The sequence below is a fragment of the Sturnira hondurensis genome, unplaced genomic scaffold (assembly GCF_014824575.4).
Source record: "Sturnira hondurensis isolate 20B ecotype Veracruz unplaced genomic scaffold, ASM1482457v3 Scaffold0015509, whole genome shotgun sequence".
Taxonomy (NCBI): Eukaryota; Metazoa; Chordata; class Mammalia; order Chiroptera; family Phyllostomidae; genus Sturnira; species Sturnira hondurensis.
The window spans coordinates 2,271,745-2,298,612 of NW_028088140.1; the positions used below are offsets into that span (position 1 = coordinate 2,271,745).

The window sequence follows — 26,868 nt, forward strand, 5'->3', positions numbered from 1 at the left end:
TAAATTTGGAATCCCAGAAAGAGATGAGAGAAAAATCAGGGTAAAGAAATATATGGAGAAATGACAAAATTTTTCCAAAAATCATGAAAATATGAACCTATCTATAGATCATACTGTTCAGTGAACATCAAGAAAAATATATGAAACTATACCCAGGCTCATCATAATCAAATCCCTAAAAACAAAAGATTAAGAAAACAAATCTGAGAGCAGTAGGGGAAGAAAAGGAACACTACAATATAGGGAAATAAAAATGAAAATGATCACTACCTTCACATGAAAAATCAAAAACCAGAAGACAATGTAATGACATCTTTAAAGTGCTAAAACGAAAGTCATCCACTGAGCTAGAACGTAGGTTATCTCAACAAAATTATTCTTGTAAACATCTCAACAAAAATATTCTTGTAAATGATAAATGAAAAGGTGAGAGAATTTATCGCTAGACCTGTACTACAAGAAATAGTAAATGAAGTTTTTTCCATGACACCAGATGGAAACTTGGGTCTACACAAAAGCATAAAGAGCGCTAGAGAAGGTAAAGAGAGACGAACACTGTGACAGACTTGTTTGTTTCTTATTTTCTTTAAAAGAAAGTGGTTGCTTACTGTGTTGTGGGCTTATATAATGTGAATATATAAGAGGTGGATAAATGGAGATTTTTGTAAATTCCAACATTATCACTTTTAGAAGTTCTGACATTATATATATAAAATGACGAAATTAATTTAAGAGTAGACTGTGATGTGTTAAAGATGCATATTGCAGTCTCTAGAGATTACCAACAAACAAAAACACAAAGTGTAAAGCCAAAGCCCCTACAGAAGAAATATAATGGGATACTAAGAAATACTTGATTAATTTAAAACGAAAAGGATTAAAAAAATAAATGAGACAAACAGAAAACAAAGAGCAAAATGGTAGACCTAACCCTAATCACAGGACTAGTTATATAAATTTAAACAGACTAACCACTCCAATTAAAAAACAGATTTTCAGAGCCAAGTACTTGAACGTAAAGTTATCCTCTGATAGTTAAACATATGAAATGCATTCAAAAAAGGACAGTAGTTACCTGTATATAGTGGCAACTTCAAATACTATGTGCAAATATGTGAACCTAAAGGTGACTCCAGTACAATCCCAAGAAGAAAAAACTGGAATGTGAGGGTAACTAACAGCTAACATTACTTATATTCACGAACCTGTTTAATTTTCATGATGATTCTATGAAGAAGGTTCCTCTTTGTACACATTTTACACAGAAGCAAAGGCCCACAGAGGTTACGTCATGTTCCCAGGATCACACGCTAGTGAGCCCAGGCTCTCATCCCATGCTGTCTCTCTGCTGAAACTAATCAACAACCCTGCATTCCCTGAAAGAAACTGTGTCAACAGACAGAACGTGCCCAGCAACCACAGCCGGCAAGAGCAGAAGCCGTCATGGTGTCTCCTGCCTGGCCCAGGGTAGAGAGTCCCTGACCTGCAGGACTGACCATGCAGATTCCCTGGCGGGTGTGTGTAGGTGGCGAAGACAGGGCCATGTCACTCTCCTAACCTGAGAAAACTACCCATCCAAATTCTTTTCAACAAACTCTCTTGCTTTAGTTCCAGGGTCCCTTGACGTCTTACTGTAACTTTCTTGGCAAAGGAAGAAGACCCTGACTAAGGCACACAAATCTTCCAGGCCAAATGAAACATAGTGTTATCATTGTAAATAAGTACCTTGGTATTTGGTTTATGTTTCAAACTTTTCTAACTTTCATAAGTGTGATTCAGTTCCCTCTGAGCATTCTCACCTCTGGGTAAAGAGTGGAAACAGGATGCTGGTCCTTCACACTTATTCCAGGAAGAAAGTCTTGGACTAAGATGAACCCATCAAGGGTGCACTTTCACAGGGAGCTGCACAAACAGACTGGGAGGCTAAGCCTGAGTGGTTAATTGGGTCCTCTCAATTCTCTTGGTCTCTAGCTATAGTAAGTTGAGCCAAGAAAAATGATTGTAATAAATGCATGAGAAGAAGCTCTAAACATATTGTAGAACACATTTATGCAAAGTTATCAAGAAGAATGAAATCTTTATTCATTAAACTTAACCCAATTATTTATTTAAGAACATTCTTCCAGAGACCTCTGCAGGATTTCATATGAATCCCTCTGTCAAAACAGTAAGAAAGCAAATGATTAAAAAAACAATTCCTTTAGAACAACAAGGTACCAGACAGATAAAGGCATTCCACTAAGACCAGTTGTGCTGAGCATAAAAATGATCAATCTGAACAGAGGTAGACCAAAACAAAAAAGGAAAGTACCAAAGCCACGTAAACATTCTCCATGCGAGATGCTCCTAAATTTGATATAAAGAATCCACAAAAATGACTCCTGCCTCAAGGGAGGAAAACTTTCAGCAAACCTACTTGCGTATTAGGAGTCACCCTTCTACTGTTCATTCAACCCATGTTTTTAGACAACTCTGAGCCTTGTCTATAACTAACACTCTCCAGTACTTCTCAGACTGTACCTGACCATCTGCAACACTCTTCCCAATACTTGACTTACTAGCTCCCTCTCTTCTGTCAATGTCCCTATCACTCTCTACTTTATTATTCTACAGTATTTTTCTGCAGGGCACATATCACCAATAATTTGTTTACTGCCTGTCTCCCTTTGGTAGAAGAAGCTCCATGAGCACAGGAATTTTGTCTGTTTTGTATCTGTGGTATCTGTAAAATTTAGAACAGTGACTGACAAGAGAATACAACATGAATGAAATGTCTGCAATTCAGTCTAAAAGAGAAGAGACCGACCTCATCAACAGAACAATGTGGCAGCAAAGTGGAATCGACAAGTTCAGACTGGGAGAATCCGAAAACATTTCTTGGAGGAAGAGATGCAGAGCAAGATGGTGAAGGCAGGGGGGCCGGCAGCATTTGCAAAGGCACAGATCATAACAGAGCCTCACACATGGGCGGCTGTAACAAGGTGAATGGTGGGAGGAACAAAAGATGAGGCGGTAATAGGAAGGCAGAGCAACCTGTCTGGCCGGAATCACTGAGTGCTTTAACCTGAGGAGCAGCAGATCAGATTTGCATTTCAGGAAGGTCTCTTTGGAGGCAGAAGAACAGTGGGGAGGAAGGATGGATGAAGGCATATCAACAGTCAGAAAGAACATTTAGAAGGTTATTGCAGAATTCTCTACAAGGACCAGTGTTGCTAAAAATTAAGGCAATGACATTAGGATGGAGATAAAGCAGGTGTCTTGAGTACTTATGACTGCATGTGAGGATAACTCCCACTTTTACAAAACTCTGCTCCACTATCACTTCTTATGGAAACTGCCTTAAAAAAAAAGGAATTTTTTAAAGCTCCTCTCTCTCCCCCACTCCTCACTCCCATACCTCCACACAGGCATGTGCTAATAATTGCTGGTATACCTGTATCCAGAAACCATGCCATGTAATTAGACAGCAGTTCATTCTGTGGTTACCTCACAGCTCTGCTCTCCTTCAAATCAGCATCATTCTCAGGTCAGTTCTTTACCCTCCATGATGTCCCTCAGCAGCTAACAGGTTTAAATAAGCCTAAGGGGAGCAATCCCAGAGGAAAGTACTGCAGTTCCAACAAGACTCACTAACTCCTAGAAAAGGAGATGCACCTTTCCTGATGGCAAGCCTAAGCCAAATGCCTGCTGCTGGAACTGGAAACAGGGCCACCCCAGCACACGTACAACACGCGGAAGGGCTGTGGGGGAGGGCTGGTTCCTCAGGGAAAGCTTGGGCAGCACTGCCATGCAATGGGGAATGGGTGCTAGGCAGAGAGATGTGCAGAGTCCCGCCGTCGCTTTTGTCTTGTGAATTGATAGGGAGAACAACATTCACAGTGGCTCCTGGCCTTTCCCGAGCTTCTCCCTAATGGTGCCCAGCTGAAAGAACGGCAGGTAGTCTTCCTGCATCTCTCTGTCCCAAACACAGTCAACTTGTATTTCTCATCCTCACAACAGTCCACTTGGAAAAGCCTCACTTTCCACAAAGGCAGAGAGCCATCAACTATCTTGCCCAATGGTAGTGAGGTGGTGCAGGCAGGCATGAGGACCTTGGCAAGGACTGTCTCATGCCAACCCTCTACCTGCAGAGTCATGCAGTTAAAAAGAAGAGCTCAGAAATTATCATGTTTCTTTCCAATTCCAAGCCTTCCAGTGTCTTCATGTTACCTGTAGGATGAAGTCTAAAATCTTTTCACATCACCTGGTGACCCTGAGGCTTCCCTGCCTCCTCCCCAACCTTGTCCCACTTTACCTCCTGTGTAAAGCTATTACTTACCACAGCTAAATAATAAACGTTTCCAGAGCACAGGCTACCACGCCTGCTGACCTGCTCCATGGAATGGTTTCCCACCTCCTCCCATCTTGGCTGCCGCCCCTTCCCCTGCCCCTTCCCCAGTTCCAGGCCTGCAGCGTCTTCCTTGACGTTCCTCACACAGACAGTTCACTGTCCCACTCGAACACTCCCTTATTGTTTGGTGTATCATTTCCTCATAGGACACATCAATTTATAATTATCTGATTTTTCCCTTTGAACTATATATAAAAGCTCTTTGAGCCTAATACTTTTAGTTCTTCACCTGTTGGGAACTGCCCTGACTGGTTTCAGAAGCTGTAAACCCCCCATGGCTAAGGCTGAGTGAGAGAACCTGGGACCATAAGACACCAAGGACACACACAAAAAGCTTATCTCCTTGGCAGAGGCACTGCCTCTGCCCCCTTTACTTCACCCTGCTAGGCCCCAGGTGGATGACTGGTTAGCCAACGATGGGTAAGATTCCTCAAAGGAGGAATGGCCTAAGACAGGCACAGTCATGAAGGGGCCCTCAGGGAAGGACTTTAGGGGCTATAGAAAAAGGAGGTGATGGACCCTCACCCTTCAGCTTTGACATAGCCTGAGTCTTCATTCTGTCTGCAAGAAGTCTACTAATCTCTTGGCCGCCGTACTTCCCCTGCCTAAGCCTGAAACAATGCAGGAAGTGGGTGCGGCCTTGTGCTGGAAAGGGCGGGTTCCCCGGGACAATCAGTCCTAAGAAAGAATACAAAATATTCTGTGAAACCTGCTTTGCTAAGAATGTCCTCCATTTTCTGATAAGTGTCCAAGCACAAAATGAGTTTTTTTCCCTTTAGCTAACTGACCCTGACTCAGAATAAGCTGTCATAGTTCTTTGTGTGTTATCTATTGTTTGATCCTTACTGCCTGACAATGATTGACCTTTACCTGTATTCCTGTGCAAACTGAACCTAACAAAAGCCCACTGAGGAAAAGCCTCCTGGACCTTCTCCTTTGAGAGATCGGCCACCTTTTGTCCCTAAGCAGACCATGTCTTGGTAGACTTATTCTTATCTGTGGTGGTTTGCAGGGCCTTGTAGGCAGAGCCCCCCCTCCACATTACATTCACCTAACACAGATACGGGGTGAAGAGGGACTATGCTTACAGAAGGAATACTTAGAAGACCAAAATTTTACTTCATTAGAAGACCAAAATTTTACTTTCAACCTTTCATAAATTCTTCTGTTTTTATTGTTATCTTTTCTTTACATTTATATTATACACAGATGATTCAATACAAAAGCAAGGAATAAAGTGCCTTCTAAAATTTATACCAGGAAAAATTTTCTCTCATCTGAACAACTTGATAGGATTCCTTTTTGTTAAAAAATGAAAACATGTCAGTTACTATCACTGCATTAACACAACAGCTGCAGGAAACAGGTTAAACATATGCCCAGTTTGTGCTAACCAAGGGGACATGGCTCTAGGTGAGACTGACATATACACAGGGATGACGATTATAAACCACCTTAAATTCTTCCTGGAAGGATGTAGAGACATGGAATACAAACTGGATAAATAGCAGCTATTTATGTATTATTAGTCAGAGTGTTCAGGAAACATTCTGTCTTGATTAGTTAAACCAGCATGCAATGTGTTTGTTTATGTTAAGCTCTCTGATGAAGATAATGAAAATCAGTCTGTTTTCCAAACATATTCATAACTGACACACAGTGGGAATTAAATAACTCTTCCTAGCACATGGCCCAGCCACCCACCTGTTCTCAGGGCCTGATCTACCAGATGATAAAGCTCTGCCTCCTCTTCTTACTACTGATACATAAATAACAACATATTTATTATTATAAAACAAATAACTGATCTGACCAGCCTCTTGGGACCTCCTTAGGCGGAAAACAAACTAGCAACTCAAGTAACAAAGCATCTTCAAAAATAAATAAAAATATTTCCAAAGATGCTGAGGAAGAGGATGGCTAGGACTTATCTAGTGATTCCTATGTACATGCTCTTTATATATTTATTCATTTAATTAACTACCATGAGAACCTATGTAGTAGGTAACTATTATTATCATTCTAATTTTTCAGGTAAGAAAACTGAAACACTGAAAATTTAGGTAACTCTTCCACAGGTCACACAGATGGTTAAGCAGTGGGACTGAGATTTTTTCCTACATATTTGGGTTCCAGGTCCATGCTCTTTACCCCACTGCTATGTGGCACATACAGAAAAAGTAATGAGATGACCAAAACCAAAAGTGGCTGAAATCTTTGGAAGAAAAAAACTTCTGTCTAAAAGTATGGCCTTCTATTTACCTTTTTCATTGTTCTCAGACTCATTACCATAGATTATAACCAATAGCCCTGACGCAATAACGCCCTACTGAGAGAGCATAACAAGGGTTAAGAGTGTGGGTTATAAGGCAAGACAGGCAGAGCTGGGCTCACGCTCCCATCCTACCACATCTCAGCTGCAGTCCCCTCACAGGCTGTTTCATACAGGGGCACAGAGCCAAGAGTCTACAGGGATCAGGTTTAGTTTTTGCCCAGTTACCGTGTCTGTACCAGCCCACTTCTAGTGAGAACTGTCCTCTCCCTCCACCACCAGAACCTGTGATTGGTAATGACCCCACCTCCCTAGCCAGGTTAACTGGTCTCAGTCAGGTGTCTGGCTGGACTGAGACAACCACAGCGTCTCACTGTCTGGCAAAGAGATGGGCATAGGGTCTGAGCTGAGAGTCATCCCCTAGTACATTGTTTTCTAACTGTAGCTAGAAAAAGCTAAGAGAAGTCTGGTCACAAGGCTGTGAGGACTTCGGCATGGAGCTGACAGTGACCTCAGTGTTTGAAGGAATGGGGCAAGCATGTAGAGAGGCCTAGTGAGAGACCTGAGAGAGCTGGAGTCCCTGGGTCTAGTCCTTTCCCTTCCCACTCTAAGCTTATCAAACAGTCGGCCAAGTGATGACCTTGGGAGGGGAACAAGTATTTCTCTCTGATCCTGTCACTCATCTACACAAGTTTAACTACAACTCTGGGTCTCAGTCTCCTGATCTGTACAGTGGAGAAAACAAAACAATTGCCCTTTCCAGGGTGGTTCTGAGGAGGAATGAGATATGCACTGGAAGCATGTTAGTAGCGTGTCTTGGGAATAAAGAGGGTGCCATCGCTGTTAGCTGGCAGCTGTTAACACTTACAAAGCAGCACTTCTCCCCGAAGAGCGTTACCAGCGTTGTGGCATCATTGTTGGTTCCTCTCTGTCACACCCAATGTGACAGCAAGTACTGTCAGGTGCAACTTGAAACTACTACATCTAGAATCCAGCCACTTCTCAAAATCTCCAGTGCCACCACCCAGGATGGTCCAAGCCAGGATGGTAACTCCCACGGCAGAACCCCCAGCACCTCCCGGCTTCACCCCGACTTTTGACAGTCTCGTCTTCATGCAGCACTCAAGTGACCCCACTGGAGTGTGAGTCAGAAAAGGCATGTGGTCCAGTCGCATCTCCTCTCACCCAAGATGTACATCAGAGCTACTCCTGATCTGGCTCGACCTCCCTGTGGGTGTCCCCCCTTCCCTCCCTGAGCTCTGCCCCACGCCAGCCTCCTTACTTTCCTTGATCAGCCACCAGGCTTCAGCCTCAGGGCTTTGACACTGGCTTCCTCTAAAAAACTCTCTTCCCAAGTATCTTAAAGCCTCACTCCTTCCCTTCAGGCCTCTCCTCCAAGACCACCCTCTCTGTGAAGCTCCCCTTCTAATCCAGCTGTTTTTTTCCTGAACACTTACCACCCTCTGACCGACCATATCCATTTTCCTACTTGTTTATTGCCTTACTCCCCTCCCTAGAATGTAAGCTTCACGAGAACAGGGAGGGTTTAACTATTTTGTTTACCATTGTTCTCATCACAGTTGTGTTTCCAGGTACACAATAAAGGAAGGAAGGAAGGAAGGAAGGAAGGAAGGAAGGAAGGAAGGAAGGAAGGGAGGGAGAGAGAGGGGGAGAAAGAAAGAGAGAAAGAAAGAAAGAGAGAAAGAGAGAAAGAGAGAAAGAAAGAAAGAAAGAGAAAGAAAGAAAGAGAAAGAAAGAAAGAAAGAAAGAAAGAAAGAAAGAAAGAAAGAAAGAAAGAAAGAAAGAAAGAAAGAAAGAAAGAAAGAAAGAAAAGATGAATGAACTTCTTTTCTGGGAGTTGGAGGACAAGCAGACTACAGTAGGGGAAAAATGTAGAACTCTTATTATGAAACTTTTTGGACTTACTTGGCACAGCGTACCCAGTGTGTATGTCGGTACAAGGAATATAAGAAGCGCTGGCGATACATGTTCCATATTTTGATGGATTTGTCTTCAGAAGCTGTAGCTAGAAACTGGCCATCAGCTGAAAAGTCCACACTTCGAACTGGAGCTGTATGAGCTTTAAATTCAGAGGATTTTCCTCTCCTGGAAATAAACAGTGTAAAATTTATAACATTTGATTTAATAGCTAGTCAGCATACAGACTCTGAAACATATAAAACAGCTTAACTTGCCCTGGCTAGTCTGGCTCAGTGGACTGAATGCTAGCCTGCGAACGTAAGGGTCATTGGTTCAATTCCTACTCAAGGCACATGCCTACCTAGGTTGTGGGCCAGGTCACCAGTAAGGGGCGTGTGAGAGGAGACCACACATTGATGTTTCTCTTCCTCTCTCTCACTTCCCCTCTCTAAAAACAATAAATAAAATCTTTTTAAAAAGAATTAAAAAGCAGCTTAGCTCTTGTAAAACTAACAAAAGTGTGTGAAAACATTGTGTTATATTGTACTCTTCATCAATTCTGCTTCTAGCTGGTCAAAGTCACAACTGATACTTCATAAGACCCTGGAAGTACCCAGCCTGAAACAAGTTTGCTGTTTATGTTCTAACTGGAAGCTAGGGAAATAGTATTTCAAACACATCTCTACTATGCATTTTGAGTTCCTGTTGCTCCGCCAGAAATACCAATATATAGTTTAAAGAACCTGCAACCTAGAAAAGCTAAGATTGAATAAACAAACAGTTCCAAGGCAATATGTTCAAACTGGGGTCACATGCACATTGTATGGACTGGAAGTCTGGGTCAGGAAGGAGGAAATGTCCCCTGAGCCATTTGCCTCTATACAGAACGTCTCTAGGTGATCTTGACTTTCCTATTTCCACCTACAAGTAATGAGAACTGAGACCCCCAGGGTATAGTAAGGCTTTGCTCGCTAGGCCCAATTTTACACCCACAAGCAAAACAAAGGATAAACAACATAGTACTTCAGTTCTCAACACCTTGAAATTTCAGATGAACGGTTTTCTTGGCTTGAATGGGAGAAAGAGAATAGAAAAAAAATAGATGGGGAAAATAATATGTGGCATTTAAAGAGAAGCTGTAGAAAAAAGTGTTAAATAATTAGGGGCAGGCCAGTAGACAGGGCTGGAGGTAAAAGGCGGCACTTGGGAAACACTACTCTGGGTCGGCGTTCCCAAGTTCCCAGGACACTCTCTTTATATTACAGCCAGGCTTAGCAATTTTTCCATTCAGAAAGTCATATCTAAACAGGTGATATCTTACGAGGAAAATCAGTATAATTGTTTGAAAAAAGATTAGACAACAGAATTTGCAGAAGTCTGGAAGTCACACTCAGCGGCTCCTCCTGCCTCTCTTCCCACACTCAACAGGTCATTACACATATTGAGTGATGGTGATATGGCTCTCACTTCTTTCTAACCCAGCTACACTTGCATTAAGGTAGATACACCCTCAATACCCTTCACCCAGATTACTGTAAAAGCCTCTTAGCTGGTCTCCCAGCGCTAATCTTTTATCCCCTCTAGTCACCTACATATTGTGCTAATGCCTTGTTAGAAGTGCAACTGAAGCATATAGAGCCCCATGTAAATGTGTCACTGGATGTCCTCCAAAAGAGGGCACAACAAACTCGCTCTGCTGCAGGGCATCCTGCCACTTACGCTGAACTTTGTACTCTGAGGACAGTCACGGTGCTTCAGACACATCTCTGGCTTTAGGCTGACTTTCTCAGTCTGAACTACTTCCCCCAGGCTCAGAACTCCCTGTCTACTACGTATATTTTGTTTATTTTATTATACAGTGCTTAAAAAAATTAACCTGCTTCTTTCCTATTAAAGAGTAACATTTTGAGGACAGTGATGATGATTTATTTATTGCTATAAGACCAAAATCCAGCACAATGTCGGGCATATAAAATGAACTCAATGCATTTGGTTGAATTCTACTGGGAAGAGGTAATACGTAAAGCTTCCTAGATCCATCCTAGCTTACCCTTTCAGTGGCCTAGAGAAGGCTAAGGTGACTGTCATAAATCTCCATCACCCATCACTTGATGTATGATATTATATCAAGAATAACTAAAATCAATATTTAAAAAAATAGGATGGAGCATTCAGAGACTAGTTCAGTGAGGTTTCAAGGGAGAGCTCTGAGTAGAGGTCAGAAGAGAGTGTGGCCTGAATTCTGGCATAGAGCTTAGAGAAAACAAAGAAAAGCGTTGGTGTCTGCTATCACCAGGAAGCCAAGAGACAGTCAGTATCATCACAATTTGCCCTGCTCTTCAGTTCTCCACTGCACACTCCAGCAGGCTGTCCTGCTGGCCTTCCTGCAAAAAGGCCCTCTTCTGCACTGGTGGCTGGCCTACCCACTGGATCCGGTCTTAACAGGAAGCATGTGTAAAAACAAACACGCACAGAGGAAAAAAACAGGATAGAAGTGCCTAGTGTTTGTCATGTCAGTGTTTAACTGGTGCCTAGTTCCTTACCTCACCCTAATGTAGGCTCCGCCCCCGACATGTTCACATGTCCTTTCTACCCAAATCCTCTTGCCTGGCCCCCATAATACAATCCCTACCAGACCTGCTTCCACTATTCTTAGCCTTCCAGTCACCGGCTGAGGTGTCTGTCAGAAAATCTAACTGCCCACAGTTCCTCTCGTCTCTGTACACACATGCCACTCCTTCCCCAGGAGGTGGAATCTGCCAATATTTCCTCCCTTGAATCTGGGCTGCTGGTGTGAATTACTTTGACCCACAGAACGGGAGCAGAAGTGACACTGCGCAAGATTCAGGCCTGGACCTTACAAAGGTCCAGCAGCCTCTGCTTTTCCTATCCCAGAACCCGCTGCCACGCTGTATGCAAGTCCCTGTCCTGCTGAGGGAGGGCCCATGGAGTACCAGGCTGCCCCAGCCGACAGCCAGCACCCAGGCCCTCCGCATATGAATGAGGTTTCAGACCCCGCAGCCCTGCTGTCAGCTTAACGAAGCTGTATAAGTGAGAGCCAACACCAAACGGGGCAGAAGAATCAGCCAAACAAGCCACAAAATTTTGAGAAATGATAGTTGCTGTACTAAGTTACTCTGTTTCAAAGACTCTTACACAGCAATAGAGAACTTGATACATGAGTTTCCTTCCCACTGCCATGATCCACTATTGCCCTGGCCCTACTGTATGATTTTAAAAGAGGAACAAGAGACATTTACATAAGATTAATTGCTGTATTTAGATTAGCTGGTGCAGATTAATGATGCAGTTAATGATTAATGATACCTGCTTTTAGTTCAGGTACCCCTGCACAGTTTGTTCACTGAGGTTTTCTTGAATTAGAAATGGGTGACTAAGGCAGTGTGGTGCAGGTCCTAAAGTCCCCAAAATTAAGGATTTTAGAAAATGCTTTCTCTTTTAAACTTGAAACTAGTCTCTCTCCCTTACAATTCCCCTCTGTATTATCACCTACAGGGTCATGATGACACATCACTTCAGTACTCTGTGCTACCATCAGGGTCACATTCGGAGTTCTCAGCACGGAGTTTCCCTTGGGTGGTGGTGGGGCAATGCCTGGTGAACTCCCCTTCACCTGGGAGCCCGCTCAGTCCCATGTTACCAATCAGATACTTCCAGAACGGAGTCACAGGAAACACTCAAATTCTTATTTTCTGAAGTACTTACAGGGGGAAATGATATAATGTGTGGGATTTATTCTAAAAATACTATGGTAAAAAAGCAGGGAGAATAGATGAAACAAGACTGATAAGAGTGCTGATAACTACTGACTCTGTTCATGGAGTGGGGGAATCTTTGTGCTTTTCAAGTATGTTTTTAAAACTACATAATTCAGAGTTTAAAAACTTCAAATAAATTCATAGCTCAATAATTGCTTAAAATAGATGGGCTATCAACTAGGGTTTGAAAGTGTTTTAAAGAAAATCTGTTATAATGGAATAGGACCTTTCAACAAATACAATAATTTACACTTTTGTCAGAAATTTTCTTTAACAAGAATGTTCTGGGGTCTAATAATGAATGACATGCATCAAAGCATAGTTCTGACACATAGGTTTTTAGTGGGGACCCAAAGGTCCCTGAAGATCCATCAATGGGCACTGGAAGATTAATGAACTGTTCAACCTTTGGTTACGTGTGCCAATGTGTACCTCATTGGGTAGACAGTCTAAAGCTTACATCGGATTTACTAAGGGATTAATAACGATCACTCCTGCCCAATAACTTAAAACAGGATAAGCATATTTCCATGGTTAGAAATAGAAGACATAATCATGAGTTACAGATGAGAACAAAATGCTTTAAAATAGTTGCCTTGACACCTGTTGAGTGACTCAGACCAAGTGTAGTTCAGGTAACTGGGGCGTCTGGTTCTTGAGAAGTTCAGGAGCAGCCAGCCTCCCATTTGCCTCCACCTTTCTAAATCCAGAGCATATCAGGCATTTGTTTCTTACTTATCAGGAATCCAGAGTCTAACAGTTCTGTCTCGTGAAGCAGATGCCAGTAAGTTTCCAAGTGGAGAAAACTGCACGCTGGTTACAACATCCTTGTGACCCACGTATCTGAAAGCTCTAGTTTGTGGCCTGAAATTCCATAGCATAAGAAATGTGTCCCAAGAAGCAGTAGCTATCAAAAAACAGAAAAAAAGTTTGTTAAAACTTAACATGTAGAGATGCCATGTTTTAATGGATAGCATATGTAATAACAAGATGTCCATGTAATAGCGGGACTGAAGGCTGGAAGACTGACCAGTAATGGCAAACATATTTTTAAAAGAAACACAAAGCTACATCATGAATATGCAAGCGTGGCTGTGTCCTAAATCAGCATGCAGTGGGACTGCGGCCCCTGTGCTGGGTTAGAACTCAGTGACTGTCAGCCAGAAGGAGGAAGCACAGTGCCACAGAGCACACAGAAGCAGGGGTCCGTTCTGTCTCTGACTCTCAGGGTGACTAGGGAAAGTTACTCTGTCATGAGGACTGAAGGGTTTTCCTGCGAGGGCTGAGACAACTAAAAAAATATTTTTGTGGAAATAATTTCACATTTATAAAAAAGCTACAGGGATAATATGAAGGACATTAAAACACACATTATCAGATCCACCTGTTGTTAAAACTTCGCCCCATTTGCCCTGGCTGGTGTGGCTCAGTGGATTGAGCACCAGCCTGCAAACCAAGGGTCGAGGTTCAATTCCCAGTCAGGGCCATGCCTGGGTTGCGGGGCCCCGCACACGCTTGCTCTCTCTGTACATGTGTACGCACACATGTAGGGTTTTTCCTGAACCACTTGGGAGTAAGTAAAATCATCACTATGGCACTTTGATTCCTAAATACTTCAGTGTGTTTTTCTAAGAACAAGGATGTTCTCTTACACAGCACAGTTATCAACTTCAGGAAATGTGTCATTGACAATGCTTTAGCCTATCAACTGTATTTCCATTTTGTCAATTGACCCACTAATGTATTTTACTGCTAGACAAGGTAATCTTAAAAGTCTATTTCTGCTCTGTTAGTTTATGACATTCTACAATTAATAAAAGAATTATGTATGTCAGACAATAGCTTAAGGCTTTAGGAAAAGGAAAACAAACATAATCAATGAGGGAACTGAATGCCTTCGATAAAGAATGAACAAATAAATGAATGCTTGGTCTAGTTCTTGCCTCCAAATCCAAACTTACATATGCACATAGCCCCCAAAATAGCTCCAAATAATAGGAACCAGGTCAATGAGGGTCACTGACTGTAGAATGCTTAGAAAAATGGAACTTTTTTTAAAAGATTTTATTTATTTATCTTTAGGGGGGAAGGGAAGGGAAGGAGAGAAGGAGAGAAATATCAGTATGTGGTTGCCTCTTGTGAGCCCCTTGCCGGGAACTGGCCTGTAACCCAGGCATGTGCCCTGACTGGGAATTGAACAAGTGAACCTGTGGTTCACAGGCCCACACTCAATCCACTGAGCTATATCAGCCAGGGCAGAAAAATGTAACTTTAAAAACTTAAATGTAATCAATATTACTGTTAGATGAGATATATAATGTCACTGCAAAAATGTGTAGATTCTTTAGCCATAGATAAAATTCATTTGGGTTTACTTAGCCTACGCATTGTTTCTGTGTAAAGCAGTTAAAGCGAATTTATAAGTTTCAAACTATAATGCTGTATACTACTATCTTTTTAAAAAGTACAAAGAGTTGATGTTCTACCACAGCTCATCAAATTATTAAATATTTATATCAGTATCTGAATGATCTGATGCAAATATATACAAAATAGGGAAAATAATGAATTACCATATGCTTTATACTTAGGGCCTTATTTGTGTTCTAATGTATTATGTTGCAAATAGGACCTATGAAAGGAAAACAGGACACAATCCTTTACCTGAGGGAATAACAATATCATAGGGGAGAAAGAGCATCAGTAATGTCATACACTTTCAAAGGACTTTTACATATTATTAATCCTTAATGTTATATGGAGTGCGTAGTGGTACTTCCCAAGGACATTTCAGTAGGTACCTGAGTAGCATGAAAAATGACTCAGGCTGAGATATGGAGAAAGCACACTCTGGGAAGAAGAAACCCCACATGCAGTGGCCTGACAAAATAATGTACTTGATGACCAAGGAACAGTGGAAAGGAAAAAAAGAGGACACTGAGATGGAAGCAGAGAAACAAGTAGATGCCAGCCAAGGAGCCACGGTAACAAGTGTATATTCATCCTAGAATATACATTCAAAATGTTTCTAAGAATGAATTAGAAAATGAATATACATTCATATTCATTGAATTAGAAAATGTATATTCATTTTCTAATTCATTCTTAGAAACATTTTGAATGTTTCTAAGTGCAATGGGAAACCACTGAAGGATTTTGAGCAGGTGAATCTCAGGCTGATTTAAGAAAATTGCCTATCTGACAATGAGAAAAAGATGGTCTTTTCAAACATTGATGTCAGGTCGACTGGATATTCATTCAAAACCTGTTTGAGGAAATAATGGCTGAAAACTTCCCTAATCTGGTGAAAGAAAAAGACACACAAGTCCAGGAAGCTCACAGAGTCCCAAACAGGTTGGACCCAAAGAGGCCTATACAGAGACACACTGTAATTAAAATGACAAGGCTTAAAGACAAAGAGAGAATCCTAAAAGCTGCAAAAGAAAAGCAGAGTTACATACAAGGGAGCACCCATTAGACTGTCATCTGATTACTCAACAAAAACAGTTCAGGCCAGAAGGGAGTGGTGTGAAATATTCAAGGTGATGAAAATCAAGAACCTACAACCAATTCTACTTTACCAAGCAAGACTGGGTAAAATCATTTAAAGTCAAAGGAGAAATAAGGTGCTTCTAAGACAAGAAATAGCTAAAGAAATTTATTAAAACCAAACAAATGCTACAAGTGTAAAAAGGCTTGCTTTAAAGAGAAGAAATATAGAAAGAAAAAAAGAAGAAAATAGTCTAACAATAAAATGACATTAAATACGTATCTATCAATAATCACTTTAGTGTAAATGGTGTAAATGCTACAACCAAAAGATATAGGGTAGCTGAATGACTAGGAAAAGATATATATATATATATGTATATATATATATATATATGTATATGTATATATACTGCCTCCAAGAGACTCACCTCAGATTGAAAGTCACATACAAACTAAAAGTAAAGGGATAGAAAAAAAAGTTTTACGCAAATGGAAAGGGGAAAAAAAGCTGGAGTAGCAGGACTTATGTCCAACAAAATAGATTTCAAAACCAAGGCTACAGTAAGAGAGGAAGATGAACACTACATAAGGTTAAAGGGAACAATTCAACAAGAGGGTATAACCCTAGTAAACGTTTACACACCCAACATAGGAATACATAAATATGTGAAGCAAATCCTGATGAACATAAAGGGAGAGATCGACAGTAATGCAGTCATAGTCTGGGATTTTCACGCCCCACTGACTTTTATGCGTTGATCTTCCAGACGGAAAATCAACAAGGAGACAGCAGCATTAAATGACACACTAGATCAAACAGATTTAATAAATATACTCAGAGCATTTTACCCCAAAACAAAGAATATACTTTGCAAGTGCACATGGAACACTTTCTAAGATAGACCACATGTTAGCACACAAAACAAGTCTCAAGAAATTTAAGAAGACTGAAATCATATGAAGCATCTTCTCTGACAACAATGTAATGAAACTAGAAATTAATCACAAGAACACTGACAAACACATAATGACATGGAAGGTATATAATATGTTATTAAGCAATGACTGGATCAACGAGAACAAGGAAGAAATTAAAAGATACCCTGAAACAAATGAAAATGAGGACCTAACTGTCCCAAATCAGAGGGACAACAGGAAAGCAATCTTAAGAGGGAAATTCATGGCTTTATAGGCCAATCTCAAAAAACAAAAAAAGCTCAAAAACAATTAACTTTACATTTAAAGGGACTTAAAAAAAAAAAAACAACCAAGTCCAAAGTGGTAGGAAGAAAATAATAAAGATCAGAGAAGAAATAAACAAAATAGAGCCTAAAAAAATGATACTAAAGAGCAATGACTCCATGCAAAAGCTCATTCTTTGAAAAGATACATAACATTGACAAACCTTTAACCAGACTCATCAAGAAAAAGAAGAGAAAGGGCCCAATTAAATAAAATCAGAAACGAAACAGGAGAAATAACAGCTGACACCAAGAAATACAAAGGATTATAAAATATTATGAACAGTTATACGCCAACAAAATGTACAACCTGGATGAAATGAATAAATTCCTAGAAACAAAACTAAATCAGGAAGAATCAGAGTCTGAATACACAGATTACACCTAGTGAAATTGAAGCCATGATCAAAAAACTCCCAACAAACATAAGCCCTGGACCAAATGGCTTCACAGGTGAATTTTACCAAACATTCCAAGAAGAAATAACACCTCTCCTTCTCAAACTATTTCATAAAATTCAAGAGGAGGAAGGGCTTCTAAACTCATTTTACAAGGCCAGCATTATCTTACAAAACCAGACAAAAACACTGCAAAAAGAGAAAATTATAGGCAAGTACCCCTGTTGAACATTGACACTAAAATCTTCAACAAAATATTAGCAAACTAAATACAGCAATGCATTAAAAAGATCATACAGCATGATCAAGTGGAATTTATTCCAGGAATGCAATGTTGGTACAATATTGATAAATCTATAAATATGATTCTCCACATAAACAAAATGAAGGATAAAAACCCATGATCATATCAATAGATGTAAAAAGCACTTGATAAAATACAGCACCCCATCATGATAAAAACACTCAGCCAAGTATGATGAGAACATACCTAAACATAATAAAAGCCATACATGACAAACCCACTGCCAGCATCACACTCAATGGGCAAAAACTACAAGCGTTCTCCTTACAATCAGGAACAAGACAGGGATGTCCACTTTCACTTTTCTTATAATGAAAGTCCTAGCCACAGCATTCACACAAGAGCAAGAAATAAAAGGCATCCATACTGGAAAGGAAGAAGTAAAACTGGCATTATTTGCAGATAACGTCATATTGTACATGGAAAACCCCAAGATTCCACCAAGAAACTATTAGAACTGATAAATACATTCAGCAAAGTAGCAGGGTACAAAATTAATATCAGGAAATCTGTTGCATTTTTATATGCCAATAATGAACCATCAGAAAGGGAAATTAAGAAAATAATACCATTCATACTTGCTACAAAAAAAAAAAAATACCTAGGAATAAACCCAACCAAGGATGTAAAAAACCTGTACTTGCAAAAGTATAAGACACTGAAGAAATAAATTGAAGAAGGTACAACTAAGTGGAAGCACATACTGTGTTCGTGGATAGGAATAATTAACATCATTAAAATGTCCATATACCCAATGCAATTTATAAATTCAATACCATTCCAATAAAGATTCCAATGATGTATCTTACAGAACTAGAACAACTATTTCAAAAATTTATGTGGAACCACAAAAGGCCCCACATAACAACAGTGATTCTGAAAAACAGTAAAAAGTTGGGGAATCATGCTACCTAATATGAAACTATACTATAAGGCCATAGTAATCAAAAGAGCATGGTACTGGCATAAAAAGACACATAGACAAATGGAACAGAATAGAGAGACCAGAAATAAACACACACCATAATAGTCAATTAATATTCAACAGAGGAAGCAAGTATATGCAATGGGCTAAAAACATTTTACTTAATAAGTGGTGTTGGGAAAATTGGACAGATATGTGCAGAAAAATGAAACTAGACCACCTTCTTACACCACACACAAGAATACATTCAAAATGGATCAAAGACTGAAATATTAGACCCAAATCCATAAAAATCCTATAAGAAAACATAGACTGCAAAATCTCAGACATTGTGCATAATCATTTTTTACTGGATATATTTTCCCAGGTAAGGGAAACTAAAAAAATAAATAAATAAACAAATGGGACTATATCAACTAAAAGTTTTTGGAACTGGAAAGGGAATCATCAACAAAATAAAAAGACAACCCACAGAATGTGAGAGCATATGTAATGATATATCAGATAAGGGGTTAATACCCAAAATTTAATAAAGACCTTATACTCAACAACAAAAAAACAAACAACCCAATTAAAAAATGGGCAAAGGGAATGAATAGTCACTTCTCCAAAGAGGACATAGACATGGCCAATAGACATATGAAAAGATGTTCAATGTCACTAGTCAGAAGATAAATGCAAATTAGAACCAAAATGAATATAATCTCACAACCTTCAGAATGGCTTTCGTCAATAAACCGACAAACAACAGTGCTGGAGTAAATGTGGAGAAAGGGGGGAACCCTTTTGCACTGTTGGTAGGAATGCAGATTGGTGCTGCCACTGTGGAAAGCAGCATTCAGGTACCTCAAAAAATTAAAAATAGATATGACTCTTAACCTAGTGATCCCAGTTCTGGGAATATAGCTGAAGGAACCTAAAACACTAATTCAAAGGAAGGACATAAGCACCCCTTTGTTCACTGCACCATTATTTATCATTGTCAAGATACGGAAGCAGATTAGGTATCATCAGTAGATGAGTGGATAAAACAACCACGGGACATTTACACAGTGGTATACCACTCAGCCACAAAAAAGAAAATTTTACCCTTTGCAACAGTACAGATGGACCTGGAGTACATTATACTATGTGAAATAACCCAGTCAGAGAAAGACAAATACTATATGATTTCACTCATATGTGGAATCTAATAAACAAACTGAACGAATCAGGAAAATACAGAGAGACCCACAGATGGAGAGCAGGATGACAGCTAGTGGTGTGGGGGATGTGAGAGGTTGGAGGGATTGAACAAAAAGGAAAGGACTCATTGACACAGTGTGGTGATTGCTGGGGGGAGGGAGATATAAGGGGACTAAATGGTAATGGGAAAAATTAATAAAGATTAGATCAAAAATAAATGACACAAACACTTTTAAAAAATCCAAAGGATCAATGAATCTAGGAGCTGGTTCTTTGAAAAGAACAGAAGCACCCCTAAACAAAATTGACAAATCTTTCCTGCAAACCACATGATCAAGGTTCGATTCCCAGTCAGGGCACATGCCTGGGTTGCAGGCCAGTTCCCAACAGGGGACTCGTGAGAGGCAACCATACATTGATATTTTTCTCCTTCTCTCTTTCCCTTCCCCTCTAAAAAAAGATTAATAAATAAAATAAAATAAAAAAGAAAAAGGTAAAAAATTGGCAAATCTTTAACCAGAGTCATCAAGAACAAAAAGAGAGAGGACCCAAATAAATAAAATCAGAAATGAAAGAAAAGTAATAACCAATACCACAGAAATACAAAAGATTGTAAGAAATTAATATGAACAACTATATGCCAAGAAATTGGACAGCCTGGGTAAAATAGATAAACTTATAGAAATATATCATTTCCCAAAACTGAATCCAGAAGCAGAAAGCCTGAACTGACTGATAACAACTAACAAAATTGAATCAGTAATCAAACAACTCCCAGCACACAAAAGCCTTGGACCAGATGGGTTCACAGGCAAATTCTACCAAACATTCAGAGAAGACCTAACAACTCTCCTCAAACTACTCCAAACAATTCAAAAAGAGGGAAAACTCCCAAACTCTTTTTAGGAGGCCTGTATTATCCTAATTCCAAAACCAGATAAATATAAAACAAAGAAAGAAAATTATTGGCCAATATCTCTGATGAACATAGATGCTAAAATTCTCAACAAATTACTGGCAATCCAAATCTAGCAATGCATTAAAAAGATCATACACCATGATCAAGTATGATTTATCCCAGGGATGCAAAGATGGTACAATATTTGAAAATCAATAAACATAATACATCACATAAACAAAATGAAAGACGAAAGTCACATGATCATATTAAAAGATGCTGAAAAAACATTTGATAAAATCCAGCACCTACTTTGACAAATACACTGAGCAAAGTGAGAATAGAGGGAGCATAACTCAATAAAATAGAGGCCATACACAGAAAACCTCCTGCCAAAATCATACTCAATGGACAAAAACTAAAAGTGTTTCTCTTAAGATCAGGAACAAGACAAGTATGTCCGCTTTCATCACTTTTATTCAACATAGTACTGGAAGTACTGAAAGCAATTAGACAAGAAAAATAAAAGGAATCCAAATTGGAAAGGAGGAAGTAAAACTGTCATTATTCACAATGACATGATATATACAAATCTCTATAGTTTCCACCAAAAAATTACTCGGCCTAATAAGTGAATTTGGCAAAGTAATGGGATACAAAGTAAATATTGAGAAATTGATGGCATTTTTGTATAATAACAATAAACTATGAGAATGAGAAACTAATATAAAACCATTTACTATAGCAACAAGAAAAATAAAGTACCTAGGAATAAATTTAACCAAGAATGTAAAAGACCTGTACTCAGAAAACTATAGAACACTGAAGAAAGACATTGAGGAAAATACAAACAAATGCAAGCATATGCCATGTTCATGGACTGGAAGAACTAACATCATTAAAATGTCTATACTACCTAAAGCAATCTATAGATTCAATACAATTTCCCTTAAAATACCAGTGGAATATTTCACAGAGCTGGAACAAATATTTCAAAAATTTATGTGGAACTAAAAAGGGCCCTGAACAGCCTCAGCAATCTTGAGAAAGAAGAACAGGAGAAGGGATCGCAATACCTGATATAAAACTGTATCATAAGGCCACTGTAATCAAGACAGTCTGGCGCTGGCATAAGAACAGACACATAGATCAATGGAACAGAATACAGAGCCCAGAAATAAACCCATGTCTCTACTGTCAATTAATATTTGACAAAGGGAACAAAGCATACAATGGAGTAAAAACAGTCTTCAATAAATGGTGTTGGAAGAACTAGACTGGTACAGGCAAAAAGAAAGAAAGAAAGAAAGAGAGAGAGAGAGAGAAAGGAAGGAAGGAAAGTGAATTTGACCACCAACTTACACCATACACCAGAATAAACTCAAAGCGGATAAAAGACTTAAATAGAACCCATAATACCATAAAAATCCTAGTGGAAAACATAGGCAGTAAAATTTCTGATATCCCACGTAGCAATATTTTTGCCACTATATCTCCTAGGGCAAGGGAGATAAAGGAAAGAATAAACAAATGGGACTACATCAAATTAAAAAGCTTCTGCACAGCTAAAGAAACCATCATCAAAACAAAAAGGGAACCAACTGTATAGGAAAATATATTTGCAAATGATACCTTCTTGGACAGCGGTTTAATATCCAAAATGTATAAAGAACTCATATGACTCAACACCAGGATGAAAAACAATCCAATTAAAAAATGAGCAAAGGACCTGAATAGACACTTTTCCAAGGATATACAGATGACACACAGACATATGAAAACTTCCAATATCACAAGCTATCAGACAGATGCAAATTAAAACCACAATGAAGCATCACCTCAAATCTGTTAGAATGGCTATCATTAATAAATCAACAAAAATAAGTGCTGGCAAGGGTGTAGAGAAAATGGAGCCCTGGTACATTGTTGGTGGGAATGCAGACTGGTGTAGCCGCTGTGGAAAACAGTGTGGAATTTCCTGAAAAAATTGAACTGCCTTATGACCTCGCAATCACTGCTGGGAATATACCCTACGAACCCTGAAACACCAATCCAAAAGAACACAGGCACCCCTTGTTTATAGCAGCACAATTTACAATAGCCAAGCATTGGAAACAGCCTATATGCCCATCAATAGATGAACGGATTAAAAAACTCTGGGACATTTACACAATGGAATACTACGTAGCAGAAAAAAGAAGAAATTCCTACCTTTTGCAACAGCATGGAGAACTGGAGACTGTTATGCTGAGTGAAATAAGCCAGGTGGTGAAAAACAAACACCCCACGATGAGTGGAATCTAATGAACCAAATGGAACCAGAGACAAGGGAACACAGAAGAGACTGACACCTCTAAGAAAGGAGGAGGGTGGGGGGAAGTGGCGGAAGGAAGAAAAAAGGGATCATCCAAAGGACATGCAGGAACGACACGTGGCCATGGACAACGGAGTGGGGACTGAATGAGGGAGTGAGGGGCAGGCTGAGTGAAGGAGGGCAAAGGTACAAAACATTAGGACAACTGTAACGGAATAAATAAAAGGAAAAAAAAAGAAAGGAAAAACTTTAAAGAAAGTAACTTGACTCTTATATTTTATGCTATATCCACATCCACATCCACATATTGTAGGTCTAAATATGATACATAAAACAGTAAGCTTTTAGATGAGAACATAGAAGAATATCTTCACGCCACAGGGATAGGCAAAGATTACTTAAATGACCTGAAAATTACTGAAGGAAACAAATAATAATTCCTACTACAGTAAACTAACAAATTTTGCTCATAGAAAAAAACTAGTAAGTAACTGAAAAGGCACTCCAAAGCATGGAAAAAGATACTTAAAATACATACATCCAATGTATAACAAAAAAATCTATAAAGATTCTTACAAATCAATTAAGAAAGACAGGAAAATAGGCAAAGTGCTTAAATAAGCATTTCATTCAACACGATATCCAAATGACCCATAAACACAATTGAAAAGATAATTCCATTAGTAACCAGAAAAATGCAAATTAAAACCCTAGTGAGATATTTCTACACACTCATCAGAATGGCTATAATGTAAAAGAGAAACCACACCAAATCATGGCGTGTGAACAACTGGAACTCTCGAATAATGCTGGTGGTTATAATCACTTAGAAAAATGGTTTTTGAAATATGTAGGTATGTATGGGTTTGTAGGTTTTGAAATCTGTAGGTATGTAGATAAAAATGGTTTTTGAAATTTCTGTTAGGTATGTATCTAGGAGTGGAATTGCTAAATCAGATGCTAAGCTAAAGTCAGCTAAAGCTGACTATACACTGACCTAGATGCATACCTAACAGAAATTCTCATGTATGTTTAGCAATAATGTTTGTGGCAGTACTATTAAAAATAGATCAAAACTAGAAACCCAAATATCCATCAAAGTAAAATGGATATTTAAATTGTGGTATATTGATACTATGCATACCTACTGTGTAACTGGAGTTCATTTGCATGAAGTGCAAGAAGTAGTAAGCTCATCTGTGGGGTCAGAAGTCGGCACAGAGGGGGGGGGGCGGGGGGCGGGGAAGGACAGTAGCTGGAAGGGAGCACCAAAAGGGTACTGGTAACATTGTGTCTCTTGCTCTGGGTGTTGGTTACATGGACATGTCATGCTGTTAAGATTCGCTAAGTTGTCCAATTTTTGTATCTATCTTATACTTCAATAAAACATTTTGAAAAATAGAATTCTGGCTATTGTGTGGAGAATGGCGGTGGGGTGGGCGGCACAGAATTGAAACAGGAAATCAATGAGGAGGCTATTGCCACAATGTAGTCAGGGGAAAGGCATGGTCTGGACTAGCCTAGGGGCTGCGGAAGGGCAAGGTGTGTGGTGAAGGTGAAGCCTCTGGGGCTCGCTGATGGATTACCCATGAGGGAGAAGAGTAAGAGACGAAGCAAAGCTCTCGGCTTTTGGCCTGGACACCCAGGTGAATTTCAGTGGCATTCAGTGAAACTGGAAATAGCATAAGAGGAGAAGGGTGAGAATGAGGCAGAATGGGGTGGGAATTCAAGAGTCTTTTTAGAATACACAGTTTAAGATTCCCGTTTGACATACAAGTTGAAATGCCAAGCAGGGTGTTGGACATACTCACCTGGAGCTCAGGAAGAGGTTTTAACTGTATTAAGCAAAGTATAGAATTCAACTTCCTGACTGAAATCCTGCCTTGCCAGTTTTGTGCCCCAGGTAAGTTATCCACCCTCTCTATGACTGGGCTTCATCTACATGAAGAGGTAATTAAAGTATTAAGTGAAATTATACTTGTAATTCATGTCTGGCACATAGAAAACACTCCCATGTCGCCCTTATTACTAGAGTTTTGGTTACTGTTAGCAGCAACAGCAGTCTAGAGAATACATTATCGGCTGGGGGCCAGTGGGAGCACCCAGGAAGTAAGCACTCCCCCTGGAGAGGGGCGAAGGAGGGGGCCACAGTGAAGCAGGGGAGGGTGAGGAGACTGTGGTGTCCAGAAGTTCAGAAGTACTCCAAGAGGGTGATGGGTCGTGCAAATGCTTCAACTACATTTAGTAAGATCAGGCCTGACCAGGACCCTCTACTTAATGTGTGGGGCCTTATGGAAAATGTAAATGGGGGGGTCCTTTGTCAGAAGAGGAAAAGGGAACTGGACCTGGAGTGGATATTCAAAACATAACTTTAGAGTTGATCCATACCCACGTTAAAGCGATACTTGCTATTACCAGCGTGAGGCCTGCTGAGAAGTGACGGACAGCAGGATGAAGGACCGAGGGTCAGGCGGCATTTCAGGGGCCTACTAGTGATGAAACGCCAGAAGCAGAGACGTCCCAATCAGAACTGTGTGGCCCAGGGTACACTCTACATTTTCTTTCAAATTTCAGGAAAACAGGAAAAAAGACCAACAATCTATAAAAACTCCATGAATGCACTTTTATTGAAACTGTGAAAAACCAACAAAGAATTCTCCTCCTTACTTTCTTAGCCTCCTCCCACCACGCTCTAACGCCACGATGATGGAAGGTATTTGACCACCCCCGTCAGTGCTACGCAGCATCAACTTGGAATCTGCTTCCACACATTACACCGAGCCACACCCCGGACAAACACCGCCTCCTACCTTAAAATGTCAAAGCCATACCACCGGTCATCTAACTGGTCTATTCTGAGATAAAATACCATGGGGGAGGAGGGAAGTTCAGAGAAAAGGTTAAGGGTATATTTACCCATTTAAAAAAACATTTACTTTCTATAACAAATAATTCATTGTTGCAAGAAATCCACATTAGGACAAAAGAAAGAACAAAGCCCATGCTCACCTAGAACAGTGCTTTGTCTCTGAAGGTAACACAGGGACACACTAATGGAGGACATGTTTGCTCTCCACAAGGTCCAAAAGGCCAGCAGTTACAATGTCGCCCTAAGTAGCAATAACTTTCTTTAGTCAATCTGGGCTCTCTCGCCAATTTAACCAAAAGAAACTAACTACCGACAGGTCCACTCTGCCAGGAATACCTTTAATCTGTAAAAGAATGGTACTGCCTCCAGTTTTTGCATTTGTTGTTAAATTAATTTTTCAAATGTTAATGTACATGATATAGAATTCTGAAATTACTAAAGAGTATTTATCAAAATCTCCTTCCAGCCCTGGCCCCTGATTTCTTCCCTAGGGGCAACCAGTGTTAACCACTTTCTTTGCAAATCCTCCTGTGTGTTTAAACAAATGTGCGTCAATTGACTTGTATATTTTATGCAAACAGTGACACACTACTCTCACCATTCTGCATTTTGCAGCTCCATCCTCCCCCTGCCCAGCCCACTTAGCATATAATAGATTGAAAATCATGCTTTATTAGTATATACAGCTGCCTTATTTCCCCCCAAATTTTGATAAATTTTTATTCTGACAATACAACTGTCAGAATACAGTACAATTACAATGCAGTTCAGGAAATTTACATAATTTATTGACCAATGTATCCCAATAATAATAAAAAATGCTCTTACTTTCTCTACCTTAGATTTTTCTCTTGTTGACATTTTGTCCATTTGTTTTATCA

The 26,868-nt window shown here is 39.8% G+C and overlaps 1 protein-coding gene across 3 annotated transcripts in view; it reads right to left on the reverse strand.

The window, feature by feature from the left end:
- The window catches only part of POC1B (POC1 centriolar protein B), a 108,347-nt gene that overhangs the window by 66,314 nt on the left and 15,165 nt on the right, over positions 1-26,868 (reverse strand). For all 3 annotated transcript variants that reach the window (XM_037064646.1, XM_037064647.1, XM_037064648.1), the window contains 2 exons: positions 13,097-13,268; positions 8,589-8,768 (listed from right to left, as the gene is read on the reverse strand). In XM_037064646.1, the coding sequence (XP_036920541.1) occupies positions 8,589-8,768; positions 13,097-13,268 (352 nt within the window). The remainder of the gene's footprint in view (positions 1-8,588; positions 8,769-13,096; positions 13,269-26,868) is intronic.